General features: G+C 42.8%; 1 protein-coding gene across 1 annotated transcript in view; it reads right to left on the bottom strand.

Moving 5' to 3' along the window:
* Positions 1-259: 259 nt before the first annotated feature.
* LOC102274865 (cytosolic beta-glucosidase) overlaps positions 260-12875 on the bottom strand; it is an 84220-nt gene continuing 71604 nt past the window's right edge. Inside the window, exon 5 of the mRNA XM_070371887.1 lies at positions 260-462. Coding sequence (XP_070227988.1) covers positions 260-462 — 203 coding nt within the window. The remainder of the gene's footprint in view (positions 463-12875) is intronic.

The following is a 12875-nucleotide window of genomic DNA, read 5'->3' as shown; positions in this document are numbered from 1 at the left end:
TCCATCTGATTTCTTAATACAAAAATCAATTACAGTGGTTTTCTACTTATTCAAAAGCCTCATTGATCAAATACAAACAGAGTAAAAGCCATCATTAAATAATTTCCAGGCACTACATATTCAGACTTCATGATCACAGATCAGCTGGTAGGACACAGTGATTACCAAGGCAACTTGAGGATGTCTGCAGGATCACCAAAGCAGATTCCGTTTCCGAGGGCAGAGTCCTTCTCCAGGTGAAATTACCCAGCTATGTTTTCTATGGAAGCCCCTCTAGGCCATTGTTTCGGATGATCTTAGCATACTCCTTGGCTGATGTGTAAGGGACTCGGGGTCTTGCTGGATCTTCAAAATCAACATGGAAGAGACCAAACCGGCTGCTGTATCCCTGGTTCCACTCAAAGTTATCCAGGAGAGACCAGGCACAGTATACTTGAAGATTGACTTTGTCAAGTTGGATAGCTAAAATTACAAAAACAAAAATTTATCAATTACTCAAAGATTTTATGGAAACATAGACAAAATCATTGATGACTAGTATGAGTTGGTAGCCTTCTCCTGCTGAAGATCACAGTGGAAACAGAAGAAGCCTTGTTTCAATCCTCTTTTCCAATTTCCTATTTTAAACAAGCACGGGCTTCATTTAGGATGTTAGATTACACGCCTTGTTATTTGTCAGCCCCCCTGCATCATATGGGGGTGCTCTTTAATCTCTGAATTTCAGCCAAGTCCAAGTATATAAAAGACCCAATTTTTATTAAAAGTGTAAATAAATGAATAAAGAAATTATGACACTAAAAAAAGTTAAATTACATAATTCTAAACATTTGGGGACTTCCCTGGTAGCACAGTGGATAGGAGACCACCTGCAGGGTGGTGCAATGCAGGGGGTGCAGGTTCGATCCCTGGCCCAGGAGGATTCCACATGCTGGAAAGCAACGATTAATAAGCCCATGTGCCACAACTACCGAGCCTGGACTCTTGAGCCTGCTTGCTGAAGCTGGGAGGGCCTGGGTAAAGCAACAAAGACCCAGTGCAGCCAAAAATAAGTAAATAAATAAAATTAAATATTTTTTTAAATATAGTAACTTTTAAAAATTAAAAATTAAAATAAATAATTGGTTATTCACTCATTTTGAAATGCATTTTATTCATTCATCCATTTACTCAATAAATGTCTTTTCAATAACTACTATTTTTTAGATATGAAATACACATATACAGAGTTTCTCCTTAGTACCCTAGAACTGCACTCAGTAAAAACACTACTAGCTTCTAAATTCACCTCCAAGATAATCTAGAAAGCTCATTGATAAACTGGAAAAGAGTGATATCATAGCTGAGGAGGCCCCAGCTCTTACTTTGTGTCCTTATGACCAAATTAATATATATTTTATAATTCTGGAAGTAGAACCTCCAAAATGAAAAGGACCAGCACAGGGTTCTGGCCATGCTTTTACCCCAGACTAAGAAGATACAGACGAAGAAGGCAATGGCACCCCACTCCAGTACTCCTGCCTGGAAAATCCCATGGACAGAGGAGCCTGGTGGGCTGTAGTCCATGGAATCGCTGAGGGTCGGACACGACTCAGTGACTTCACTTTCACTTTTCACTTTCATGCATTGGAGAAGGAAATGGCAACCCATTCGTGTTCTTGCCTGGAGAATCCCAGGGACGGGGGACCCTGGTGGGCTGCCGTCTATGGGATCGCATAGAGTCGGGCAAGACTGAGTGACTTCACTTTCACTTTTCACTTTCATGCATTGGAGAAGGAAATGGCAACCCACTCGTGTTCTTGCCTGGAGAATCCCAGGGACAGGGGACCCTGGTGGGCTGCCGTCTATGGGGTCTCATAGAGTCGGGCAAGACTGAGCGACTTCACTTTCACTTTTCACTTTCATGCATTGGAGAAGGAAATGGCAACCCACTCCAGTGTTCTTGCCTGGAGAATCCCAGGGACGGGGGAGCCTGGTGGGCTGCCGTCTATGGGGTCACACAGAGTCGGACACGACTGAAGCGACTTAGCAGCAGCAGCAGGAAGAAGGTACAGAAATGTTAGGGCATTCTCTCTGCCCCATGTCTAAACTCAGAGTGGTGCCAAAGAACTAGACCACCTCCGCTCCAAATGCACATATGTACAAGCAAAATATCCTATATAATTTCATCTGTGGATGCTCCAGAGCCCATCTACGGACTCCATAGTAAGATACCAAAGGGTGGAGAATTCTTTAAGTACACTAATTTCTATCTTTTAGTCAGGGAATTAAGTTCATTTTTAATTGGCATCTTAAGTTTGGAAAACTCTTAGGTTATATGAATCTTTTTTTTTTTTTTTTGGTTATATGAATCTTTGCATTGAGCATTTTCTTTTCTTAAAACAATAGCAACCAAACCTTATCTGTGGGATTCACTAATATTTGTTTTATTGTGCAGAAATTAAAGGGCAGGTTTTCTTTATAAGATAGACGTATTCCTAAATAAGTTTGGAGAAGGAAATGGCAACCCACTCCAGTATTCTTGCCTGGAGAATCCCACAGACAGAGGAGCCTGGTGGGCTACAGTCCATAGGGTTGCAACAGGTTGGACACGATTGAGCTACTAACACAATTTCTTCCTAAATAAGTCAGATGAAAATGAGCATTTATATAATAAATCAAATTTTAATTTTACCAGGGATTGCTTTCTTTTTTTTTTTTTTTTTCAGTTAAGAACTAAGTAATTGTTCAGATTTTTATTTTGATGCAAAATGACAGTCAACCCAAATGACTCTTCTAACTTCAGCAAAGTAAGATCTACCTTTAATTTTTCCTGTTATGTTTCTGTATTTTTCTGGTCTCTCGAAAGTATTATACCCATGAACACGTGTTGATCTCCAAATCTTGGAATTTTTTTTTCACTGTGGATATTCCATAGACAAATGAAATTGTTTTTACTATAGATATTCCTTTGACAAAAATTTTCCGACAGGTTAACTGATGCATAACCCCTTGACCTTTATGCATGGAGGAATGCAAGGGGCTTTACCTAGAAAGCGCCCTGTGAATGTTCTCAAGGCAGGAATTAAACCAAACTGGACAGATTCCTTTGCAACGAAGTATTGTTGGAAAATGAAATATATACCATTCAAGCACAGCAAGCTTTACAGGAATTAAAACATTTACTAGGTATTCCTTTTCCTTCTACCTGTCCACCTTGCCACATGTGTCTCCTCCCCTATCAACCACAATCTGCAAATACCAAATTTTTAAATAATCTTTTTATATTTAATTTCTGGATGGAGTATATCTAAGAATGAAAATGACCAAAACCAAACACCAGGCAAGAATATAGCAATCTTTTTTGACTACTTTATAATTCAATGTGGGGACATATGAAAATCAGCACTTTTTCTTTCTCATTTGTAGAACTACTGCTCAACAAGCCAGTCTGCCAGGTATGAAGCCAGACAGTTTCTGAAAGCATGCACAGTCCCACCAATCAAGTACGAAAGGATTGATTCATGTACTAAACTGGGGGATAAAAACGATGCCCTGCCTGCTTGGAAGGGAACAAAAAGGAAATCTTGACAATTTCATCGTTATCTGCCAGGAGTTCCGCAGCAGGCACTAAACGGCCCAAGTGACACTGGTGGATATCTCTGCGTTTTCATTGCAGGAACGCTCAAGTAGAGAATTACCTAGTTAGGGCTGAGGAGCTACCCTGCTGGAATCCTTCTCATGGTGCTACCACTGGGAAAAATTACAAAACCGTACTGGAACCTACATGCCTCTCCTGTTCCAATCTCCTCAAGAACAGAAAGAAACCATCGTCGCATTTCTTGGCACTGTGATTTATGAAGTCCCAAATCTATGCAGGAAAAAAACACTCCTGTGAATCCACTCTCTTTCTTTAAGCAGAGTTTCAGGCCAAGTAAACACAGACTGACAAGAACTGCAGATGAGTACCGAGTACATGGGGATGTGAACAAGACACCCATCCCAGAATAACCAGAGTTTGATTTTGAACTAAAAGACCAGTAGGAAAGGTGTCACAGTCAGCAGGTTGAATATAAAGATGAAAGGATTTCTTATCTCATAGCATTGGGATGACGTTGAGTTATTTACAGAGATGGGGATGGACTGAGAGTGTGTCGTACAGAGTGAAGGAAGTCAGGAAAAGAAAAACAAATACCATATATTAACACACATATGCTGCTGCTGCTAAGTCGCTTCAGTCGTGTCCGACTCTGTGCAACCCCACAGACGGCAGTCCACCAGGCGCTCCCGTCCCTGGGATTCTCCAGGCAAGAACACTTATATATATAGAAGCTGAAAAATGGTATAGGTGAACCTATTTGCAGGGCAGGAATAGAGACACGGATGTAGAGAATGATGGGTGGACACCAGTGAGGCGGGGATGAGTTGGGAGACTGGGATTGATGTATATGCACTGCCATGTATAAAACAGATAGCTAATGGAAACCTGCTGCATAGTGCAGGGAGCTCAGCTCAATGCTCTGTGATGACCCAGATGGGTGGGATGTAGGGGAGGCTCAAAAGGGAAGGGACATATGTATACATGTAGCTGATTCACTGCATTGTACAGCAGAAACTAACACAATATTGTAAAATAACTATACCCCAATTTAAAAAAGAGGCAAGGAGAAAAATATCTAAGGTTTATTAATATATTATAGCCTCTGGCTGTTCTCATTATAACTCCAGTGTTATAATATGCACACACACACACACACACACATGCATGCACACACACACTCACTGCCCAGTGTTGACCAAAATGAAAAGGTTGAGGAGGCAGTCCTTCACCAGACTGCTCTCTCTGCTGACACAACTTCAAGTTCAAAGTGTTCCAAAACCACGCTCAGGTTCAGTAAGTTGCTACAAGAACTCTCCAGAACTCACACAAACCTCTTATAGTCAAGGCTGTGGTTTATTCAGCAAAGGATACATATTAATATAAGCCAAAGGAAGAGGCACACAGAGCAGAAACCGATGGGCTTCAAACAGAAAGTTTTCATTGTCTTTTTCCCTAGGAGTCAGGACAACTTGTCCTCTTGGTGCTGACATGTGACAACACACACGGAGGGCTGCCAACCAGAGAGGCTCACCTGAGCGGCAGTGTCCAGAGTTTTCACTGTAACTGTGTTATTAACATACTGGCATGACCGACTGATTGTTCATGGGAATGAACTTAGTCCCTAGGTCAAGTGACACCGTGTGACCCCCAAAGCCCCCCACTCAGGCACACAGTCGGTCTTCTAGTGAGACTAGCCCTCACCCTAAACAAAGACATTCTGTCATATAGCAATAGATTTTTCACCCAGAAGCTGAGGACAAAGTGCAATCTACTCTTTGGGCAAAATCAAATTCTTTACTACACACACACACCTATTTTAGAAGCTGATCATTTTATGGTATTGTGCAGATTCTTCTCAATTTACTGACCTAAGTGGTGCCAATATTATGCCTGTGTACTGCTGCTGTACACAGCAGAGAGAATAGAAAGGAGAGATAAAAAATTCTTCCTCAGTGATCAATGCAAAGAAATAGAGGAAAACAATAGAATGGGAAAGTCTGGAGATCTCATCAAGAAAATTAGAGATACCAAGGGAACATTTCATGCAAAGATGGGCTCGATAAAGGACAGAAATGGTATGGCCCTAACAGAAGCAGAAGATATTAAGAAGAGGTGGCAAGAATACACAGAACAACTGTACAAAAAAGATCTTCATGACCCAGATAATCACGATGGTGTGGTCACCAACCTAGAGCCAGACATTCTGGAATGCAAAGTCAAGTGGGCCTTAGGAAGCATCCTACCAATAAAGCTAGTGGAGGTGATGTAATTCCAGTTTAGCTATTTCAAATCCTAAATGATGATGCTGGTAAAGTGCTGCACTCAATATGCCAGCAAATTTGGAAAACACAGCCATGGCCACAGGACTGGAAAAGGTCAGTTTTATTTCCAATGCCAAAGAAAGGCAATGCCAAAGAATGCTCAAACTACTGCACAATTGCACTCATCTCATATGCTAGTAAAGCATGTATAGATGTGAGAGTTGGACTATAAAAAAAAGCTGAGTGCCGAAGAATTGATGCTTTTGAACTGTGGTGTTGGAGAAGACTCTTGAGAGTCCTTTGGACTGCAAGGAGATCCAACCAGTCCATTCTAAAGGAGATCAGTCCTGCGTGTTCATTGGAAGGACTGATGTTGAAGCTGAAACTCCAGTACTTTGGCCACCTGATGTGAAGAGCTGACTCATTGGAAAAGACCTGATGCTGGGAAAGATTGAGGGCAGGAGGAGAAGGGGATGACAGAGGATGAGATGGTTGGATGGCGTCACTGACTTGATAGACATGGGTTTGGGTGGGCTCCAGGAGTTGGTGGTGGACAGGGAGGCCTGGCATGCTGTGGTTCATGGGGTCACAAAGAGTCGAACATGACTGAGCGACTGAACTGGACTGAAGTGAACTGAACTGAAAGTAATGCTCAAAATTTTCCAAGCCAGGCTTCAGCAGTACATGAACCATGAACTTCCAGTTGTTCAAGCTAGATTTAGAAAAGGCAGAGGAACCAGAGATTAAATTGCCAACATCCATTGGATCATCAAAAAAGCAAGAGAGTTTGAGAAAAACATCTACTGCTTTATTGACTACACCAAAGCCTTTGACTATGTGGATCACAACAAACTGTGGAAAATTCTGAAAGAGACGGGAATACCAGACCACCTGACCTGCCTCTTGAGAAACCTGTATGCAGGTCAGGAAGCAACAGTTAGAACTGGACATGGAACAACAAACCAGTTCCAAATCAGGAAAGGAGTACGTCGAGGCTATATACTGTCACCCTGCTTATTTAACTTATATGCAGAGTACATCATGAGAAATGCTGGGCTGGATGAAATACAAGCTGGAATCAAGATTGCTGGGAGAAATATCAATAACCTCACATGTGCAGATGACATCACCCTTATGGCAGAAAGCAAAGAAGAACTAAAGAGATTCTTGATGAAAGTGGATGAGGAGAGTGAAAAAGTAGGCTTAAAACTCAACATTCAAAAAACTAAGATCATGGCATCTGGTCCCATCACTTCATGGGAAATAGATGGGGAAACCATGGAAACAGTGACAGACTTTATTTTGGGGGGCTCCAAAATCACTGCAGATGGTGATTGCAGCCATGAAATTAAAAGACCCTTGCTCCTTGGAAGAAAAATATGACCAACCTAGACAGCATATTAAAAAGCAGAGACATTATTTTGCCAACAAAGGTCCATCAGACAAAGCTACGGTTTTTCCAACAGTCATGTATGGATGTGAGAGTTGGACTATGAAGAAAGCTGAGTGCCAAAGAATTGATGCTTTTGAACTGTGGTGTTGGAGAAGACTCTTGAGAGTCCCTTGGACTGCAAGGAGATCCAACCAGTCCATCCTAAAAGAAATCAGTCCTGAATATTCATTGGAAGGACTGATGCTAAAGCTGAAACTCCAACACTTTGGCCACCTGATGGGAAGAACTGACTTACTGAAAAAGACCCTAATCCTGAGAAAGATTGAAGGCAAAAAGAGAAGGGGATGACAGAGGATGAGATGGTTGGATGGCACCACAGGTTCAAGGGACATGAGTTTGAGTAAGCTCCGGGAGTTGGCGATGGGCCAGGAGGCCTGGCATGCTGCAGTCCATGGGGTCACAAAGAGTCAGACTTGCCTGAGCGACTGAACTGAACTGCTGCTGTTGCTGTTTATTTGCTAAGTCGTGTTCAACTCTTTGTGACCCCATGGACTGTAGCTCGCCAGGCTCCTCTGTCCAGGGGATTTCCCAGGCAAGAATACTGGAGTGGGTTGCCATTTCCTTCTCCAGAGGATCTTCCCAATCCAGGGATAGAACCCGGGTCTCCTGAATTGGCCAGGCAGATTCTTCTACCTGCTGAGCCACCTGGGAAGCCCATGCCTGTGTTTCTCATGTTACAAAGGGCTAGAAATCGGGCACTCAGAATCAATGGGATTTATTTCCCCACAGTTTATAAAGAGATAATCTTTGTTTTCAAGATTGCCTAGGACTTCTATAAGACATCCATGAATGTGACACAGCTTTTAAGCTACAAAACAAACTAATCCACAGAATGAAGCTGCTAGGAAAAGAATCAGTGGACAGGTCCACAGCAGTGCAAAAGACAGCAACGTCACAGGGGAAAAAAAAAAAAAAAAGAGATAAAGCCCAAGAATGGATGAGGAGAAAAATTATAGGCTTCTAGATTTTCATGTGTCAAGTAATGGTAGACTACGCTACCCAAGAAAGTAGTGAAAATAAGTAAACATGCTGGATAAATTTTTTTTAACAAATCTTCAAAACAATTGAAAGCTGACAGTTTCATAGGGACTTACCAGGACAAAGCAGGAAGTGAGAACTGAGATTGGTGGGCATGGCAGCTACTTTTGCATGATGAAATTTTCCAATGTTAGAAAATCAGAAACTTTTTCTCTTTTCTGGAGTAAGAATAGGTGTCAAAGAATTGTAGTTTGAGAACTCACACACAGAAAGCTAAGATCCCAAAAGACTAAAACTTCAGGGTAAGGGTGAGCCAGAAGGAAACCGTCACTGAAAAATCACAAGTCACCTGGTGGTTCAGAAAATGTCAAGCAATATGACTGATGTCCTTATAAGAAGAGAGAGAGTCACCAGGGGTGCATGACCACAAAGGAAAAGCCAGAGAGGACACAGTGAGAAAGCACTTATCCAAAAGCCAAACAGAGACCTCAGGAGAAGTCATACCTGCTTATATCTGAACTTTGGACTTCCAACTTCCAGAATTGTGAGAAAACAAATTTCTGTTGTTCAAGGTGCCCAGTCTGTAGCATTTTGTTACAGCAGCTCTTAGCAAACTAATATAGGTTGAGGATGGAAAATTTCTGTTCTTAATAAATTCCCTGAGTGAATTTTTATATTTAATCAAGTTTGAGGCTCATAAACCTAGGATAAGCTCTGGTGGGCAACTACAATTTTTGAAACCCAGCTTCCAACCCCAGAGCCATCCTCTACAGGCATATGTTAGACAATCTTCATCGGCCCCTCTCCTCAACAGTCATAGCTGGAGGAGCTCTTTGCAGAGACACAGCCATGCGTGGGCCATAGCTTTCAGACATGGAGGACCATTGTGAGACAGGGGAAAATGCTGCATGCTTAGGAGCGTCAAATGCCTATTCATCCCACTGCTTAGTCCATACCTAGCCTTATCCCAGCAGACTGTGGGAAACCATCTCAATTCACCACATGGGATGGGTTGATTGTATGCTCATACAAAAAGATGTGTGCATCCAAAGCCCATGAGTGTGTCCTTATTTGGAAAAAAGGGCCTTTGCAAATGTAAATGAAGGAGCTCAAGATGAGATCATCATGCATAATGTGTCTGTGCATGCTCAGACATGTTCGACTCTGCGATCCCATGGACTGTGCCCCACCAGGTGCCTCTGTCCATGGAATTTTCCAGGCAAGAATACTGGCGTGGGTTGCCACTTCCTATTCCAGGAGATCTTCCCAACTCAGGGATTGAAGCCATGTCTCCTGGCTCTCCTGTATTTGCAGGTGGATCCCTTCCACTGAGCCACCTGGGAAGCCTCTATCATGCATAATGGTGAGTCCTAAATACAGTGACAAGTGCCCTTAAAAGAGAAACAGAGAAGTTATACAAGGAAAAAGGCAATGTGAAGAGAAGCAGAGACTCGAGGGATCTCCTGCAAGCCAAGGAACGCCAAGGCAGCCACCAGTAGAGAAGCTGGTAGAGTGGCTTGTACCCAGGGGTTTCCCAGGTGTCGCTAGTGGTAATGAATCTGCCTGCCAATGCAAGAGAGGCACAGTCCTTCACCAGACTGCTCTCTCTGCTGACACAACTTCAAGTTCAAAGTGTTCCAAAACCACGCTCAGGTTCAGTAAGTTGCTAAAGAACTCTCCAGAACTCACAAAACCTCTTATAGTCAAGGCTGTGGTTTATTCAGCAAAGGATACATATTAATATAAGCCAAAGGAAGAGGCACACAGAGCAGAAACCGATGGGCTTCAAACAGAAAGTTTTCATTGTCTTTTTCCCTAGGAGTCAGGACAACTTGTCCTCTTGGTGCTGACATGTGACAACACACACGGAGGGCTGCCAACCAGAGAGGCTCACCTGAGCGGCAGTGTCCAGAGTTTTCACTGTAACTGTGTTATTAACATACTGGCATGACCGACTGATTGTTCATGGGAATGAACTTAGTCCCTAGGTCAAGTGACACGCAGTGACCCCCAAAGCCCCACTCAGGCACACAGTCGGTCTTCTAGTGAGACTAGCCCTCACCCTAAACAAAGACATTCTGTCATATAGCAATAGATTTTTCACCCAGAAGCTGAGGACAAAGTGCAATCTACTCTTTGGGCAAAATCAAATTCTTTACTACACACACACACCTATTTTAGAAGCTGATCATTTTATGGTATTGTGCAGATTCTTCTCAATTTACTGACCTAAGTGGTGCCAATATTATGCCTGTGTACTGCTGCTGTACACAGCAGAGAGAATAGAAAGGAGAGATAAAAAATTCTTCCTCAGTGATCAATGCAAAGAAATAGAGGAAAACAATAGAATGGGAAAGTCTGGAGATCTCATCAAGAAAATTAGAGATACCAAGGGAACATTTCATGCAAAGATGGGCTCGATAAAGGACAGAAATGGTATGGCCCTAACAGAAGCAGAAGATATTAAGAAGAGGTGGCAAGAATACACAGAACAACTGTACAAAAAGATCTTCATGACCCAGATAATCACGATGGTGTGGTCACCAACCTAGAGCCAGACATTCTGGAATGCAAAGTCAAGTGGGCCTTAGGAAGCATCCTACCAATAAAGCTAGTGGAGGTGATGTAATTCCAGTTTAGCTATTTCAAATCCTAAATGATGATGCTGGTAAAGTGCTGCACTCAATATGCCAGCAAATTTGGAAAACACAGCCATGGCCACAGGACTGGAAAAGGTCAGTTTTATTTCCAATGCCAAAGAAAGGCAATGCCAAAGAATGCTCAAACTACTGCACAATTGCACTCATCTCATATGCTAGTAAAGCATGTATAGATGTGAGAGTTGGACTATAAAAAAAAGCTGAGTGCCGAAGAATTGATGCTTTTGAACTGTGGTGTTGGAGAAGACTCTTGAGAGTCCTTTGGACTGCAAGGAGATCCAACCAGTCCATTCTAAAGGAGATCAGTCCTGCGTGTTCATTGGAAGGACTGATGTTGAAGCTGAAACTCCAGTACTTTGGCCACCTGATGTGAAGAGCTGACTCATTGGAAAAGACCCTGATGCTGGGAAAGATTGAGGGCAGGAGGAGAAGGGGATGACAGAGGATGAGATGGTTGGATGGCGTCACTGACTTGATAGACATGGGTTTGGGTGGGCTCCAGGAGTTGGTGGTGGACAGGGAGGCCTGGCATGCTGTGGTTCATGGGGTCACAAAGAGTCGAACATGACTGAGCGACTGAACTGGACTGAAGTGAACTGAACTGAAAGTAATGCTCAAAATTTTCCAAGCCAGGCTTCAGCAGTACATGAACCATGAACTTCCAGTTGTTCAAGCTAGATTTAGAAAAGGCAGAGGAACCAGAGATTAAATTGCCAACATCCATTGGATCATCAAAAAAGCAAGAGAGTTTGAGAAAAACATCTACTGCTTTATTGACTACACCAAAGCCTTTGACTATGTGGATCACAACAAACTGTGGAAAATTCTGAAAAGACGGAATACCAGACCACCTGACCTGCCTCTTGAGAAACCTGTATGCAGGTCAGGAAGCAACAGTTAGAACTGGACATGGAACAACAAACCAGTTCCAAATCAGGAAAGGAGTACGTCAGGCTATATACTGTCACCCTGCTTATTTAACTTATATGCAGAGTACATCATGAGAAATGCTGGGCTGGATGAAATACAAGCTGGAATCAAGATTGCTGGGAGAAATATCAATAACCTCACATGTGCAGATGACATCACCCTTATGGCAGAAAGCAAAGAAGAACTAAAGAGATTCTTGATGAAAGTGGATGAGGAGAGTGAAAAGTAGGCTTAAAACTCAACATTCAAAAACTAAGATCATGGCATCTGGTCCCATCACTTCATGGGAAATAGATGGGGAAACCATGGAAACAGTGACAGACTTTATTTTGGGGGGCTCCAAAATCACTGCAGATGGTGATTGCAGCCATGAAATTAAAAGACCCTTGCTCCTTGGAAGAAAAATATGACCAACCTAGACAGCATATTAAAAAGCAGAGACATTATTTTGCCAACAAAGGTCCATCAGACAAAGCTACAGTTTTCCAACAGTCATGTATGGATGTGAGAGTTGGACTATGAAGAAAGCTGAGTGCCAAAGAATTGATGCTTTTGAACTGTGGTGTTGGAGAAGACTCTTGAGAGTCCCTTGGACTGCAAGGAGATCCAACCAGTCCATCCTAAAAGAAATCAGTCCTGAATATTCATTGGAAGGACTGATGCTAAAGCTGAAACTCCAACACTTTGGCCACCTGATGGGAAGAACTGACTTACTGAAAAGACCCTAATCCTGAGAAAGATTGAAGGCAAAAAGAGAAGGGGATGACAGAGGATGAGATGGTTGGATGGCACCACAGGTTCAAGGGACATGAGTTTGAGTAAGCTCCGGGAGTTGGCGATGGGCCAGGAGGCCTGGCATGCTGCAGTCCATGGGGTCACAAAGAGTCAGACTTGCCTGAGCGACTGAACTGAACTGCTGCTGTTGCTGTTTATTTGCTAAGTCGTGTTCAACTCTTTGTGACCCCATGGACTGTAGCTCGCCAGGCTCCTCTGTCCAGGGATTTCCCAGGCAAGAA

This window comes from Bos mutus, chromosome 6 (genome assembly GCF_027580195.1).
Source record: "Bos mutus isolate GX-2022 chromosome 6, NWIPB_WYAK_1.1, whole genome shotgun sequence".
Taxonomy (NCBI): domain Eukaryota; kingdom Metazoa; phylum Chordata; class Mammalia; order Artiodactyla; family Bovidae; genus Bos; species Bos mutus.
The sequence above is the reverse complement of the archived record's forward strand: the minus strand, read 5'-3'. Positions and strand labels throughout refer to the sequence as shown.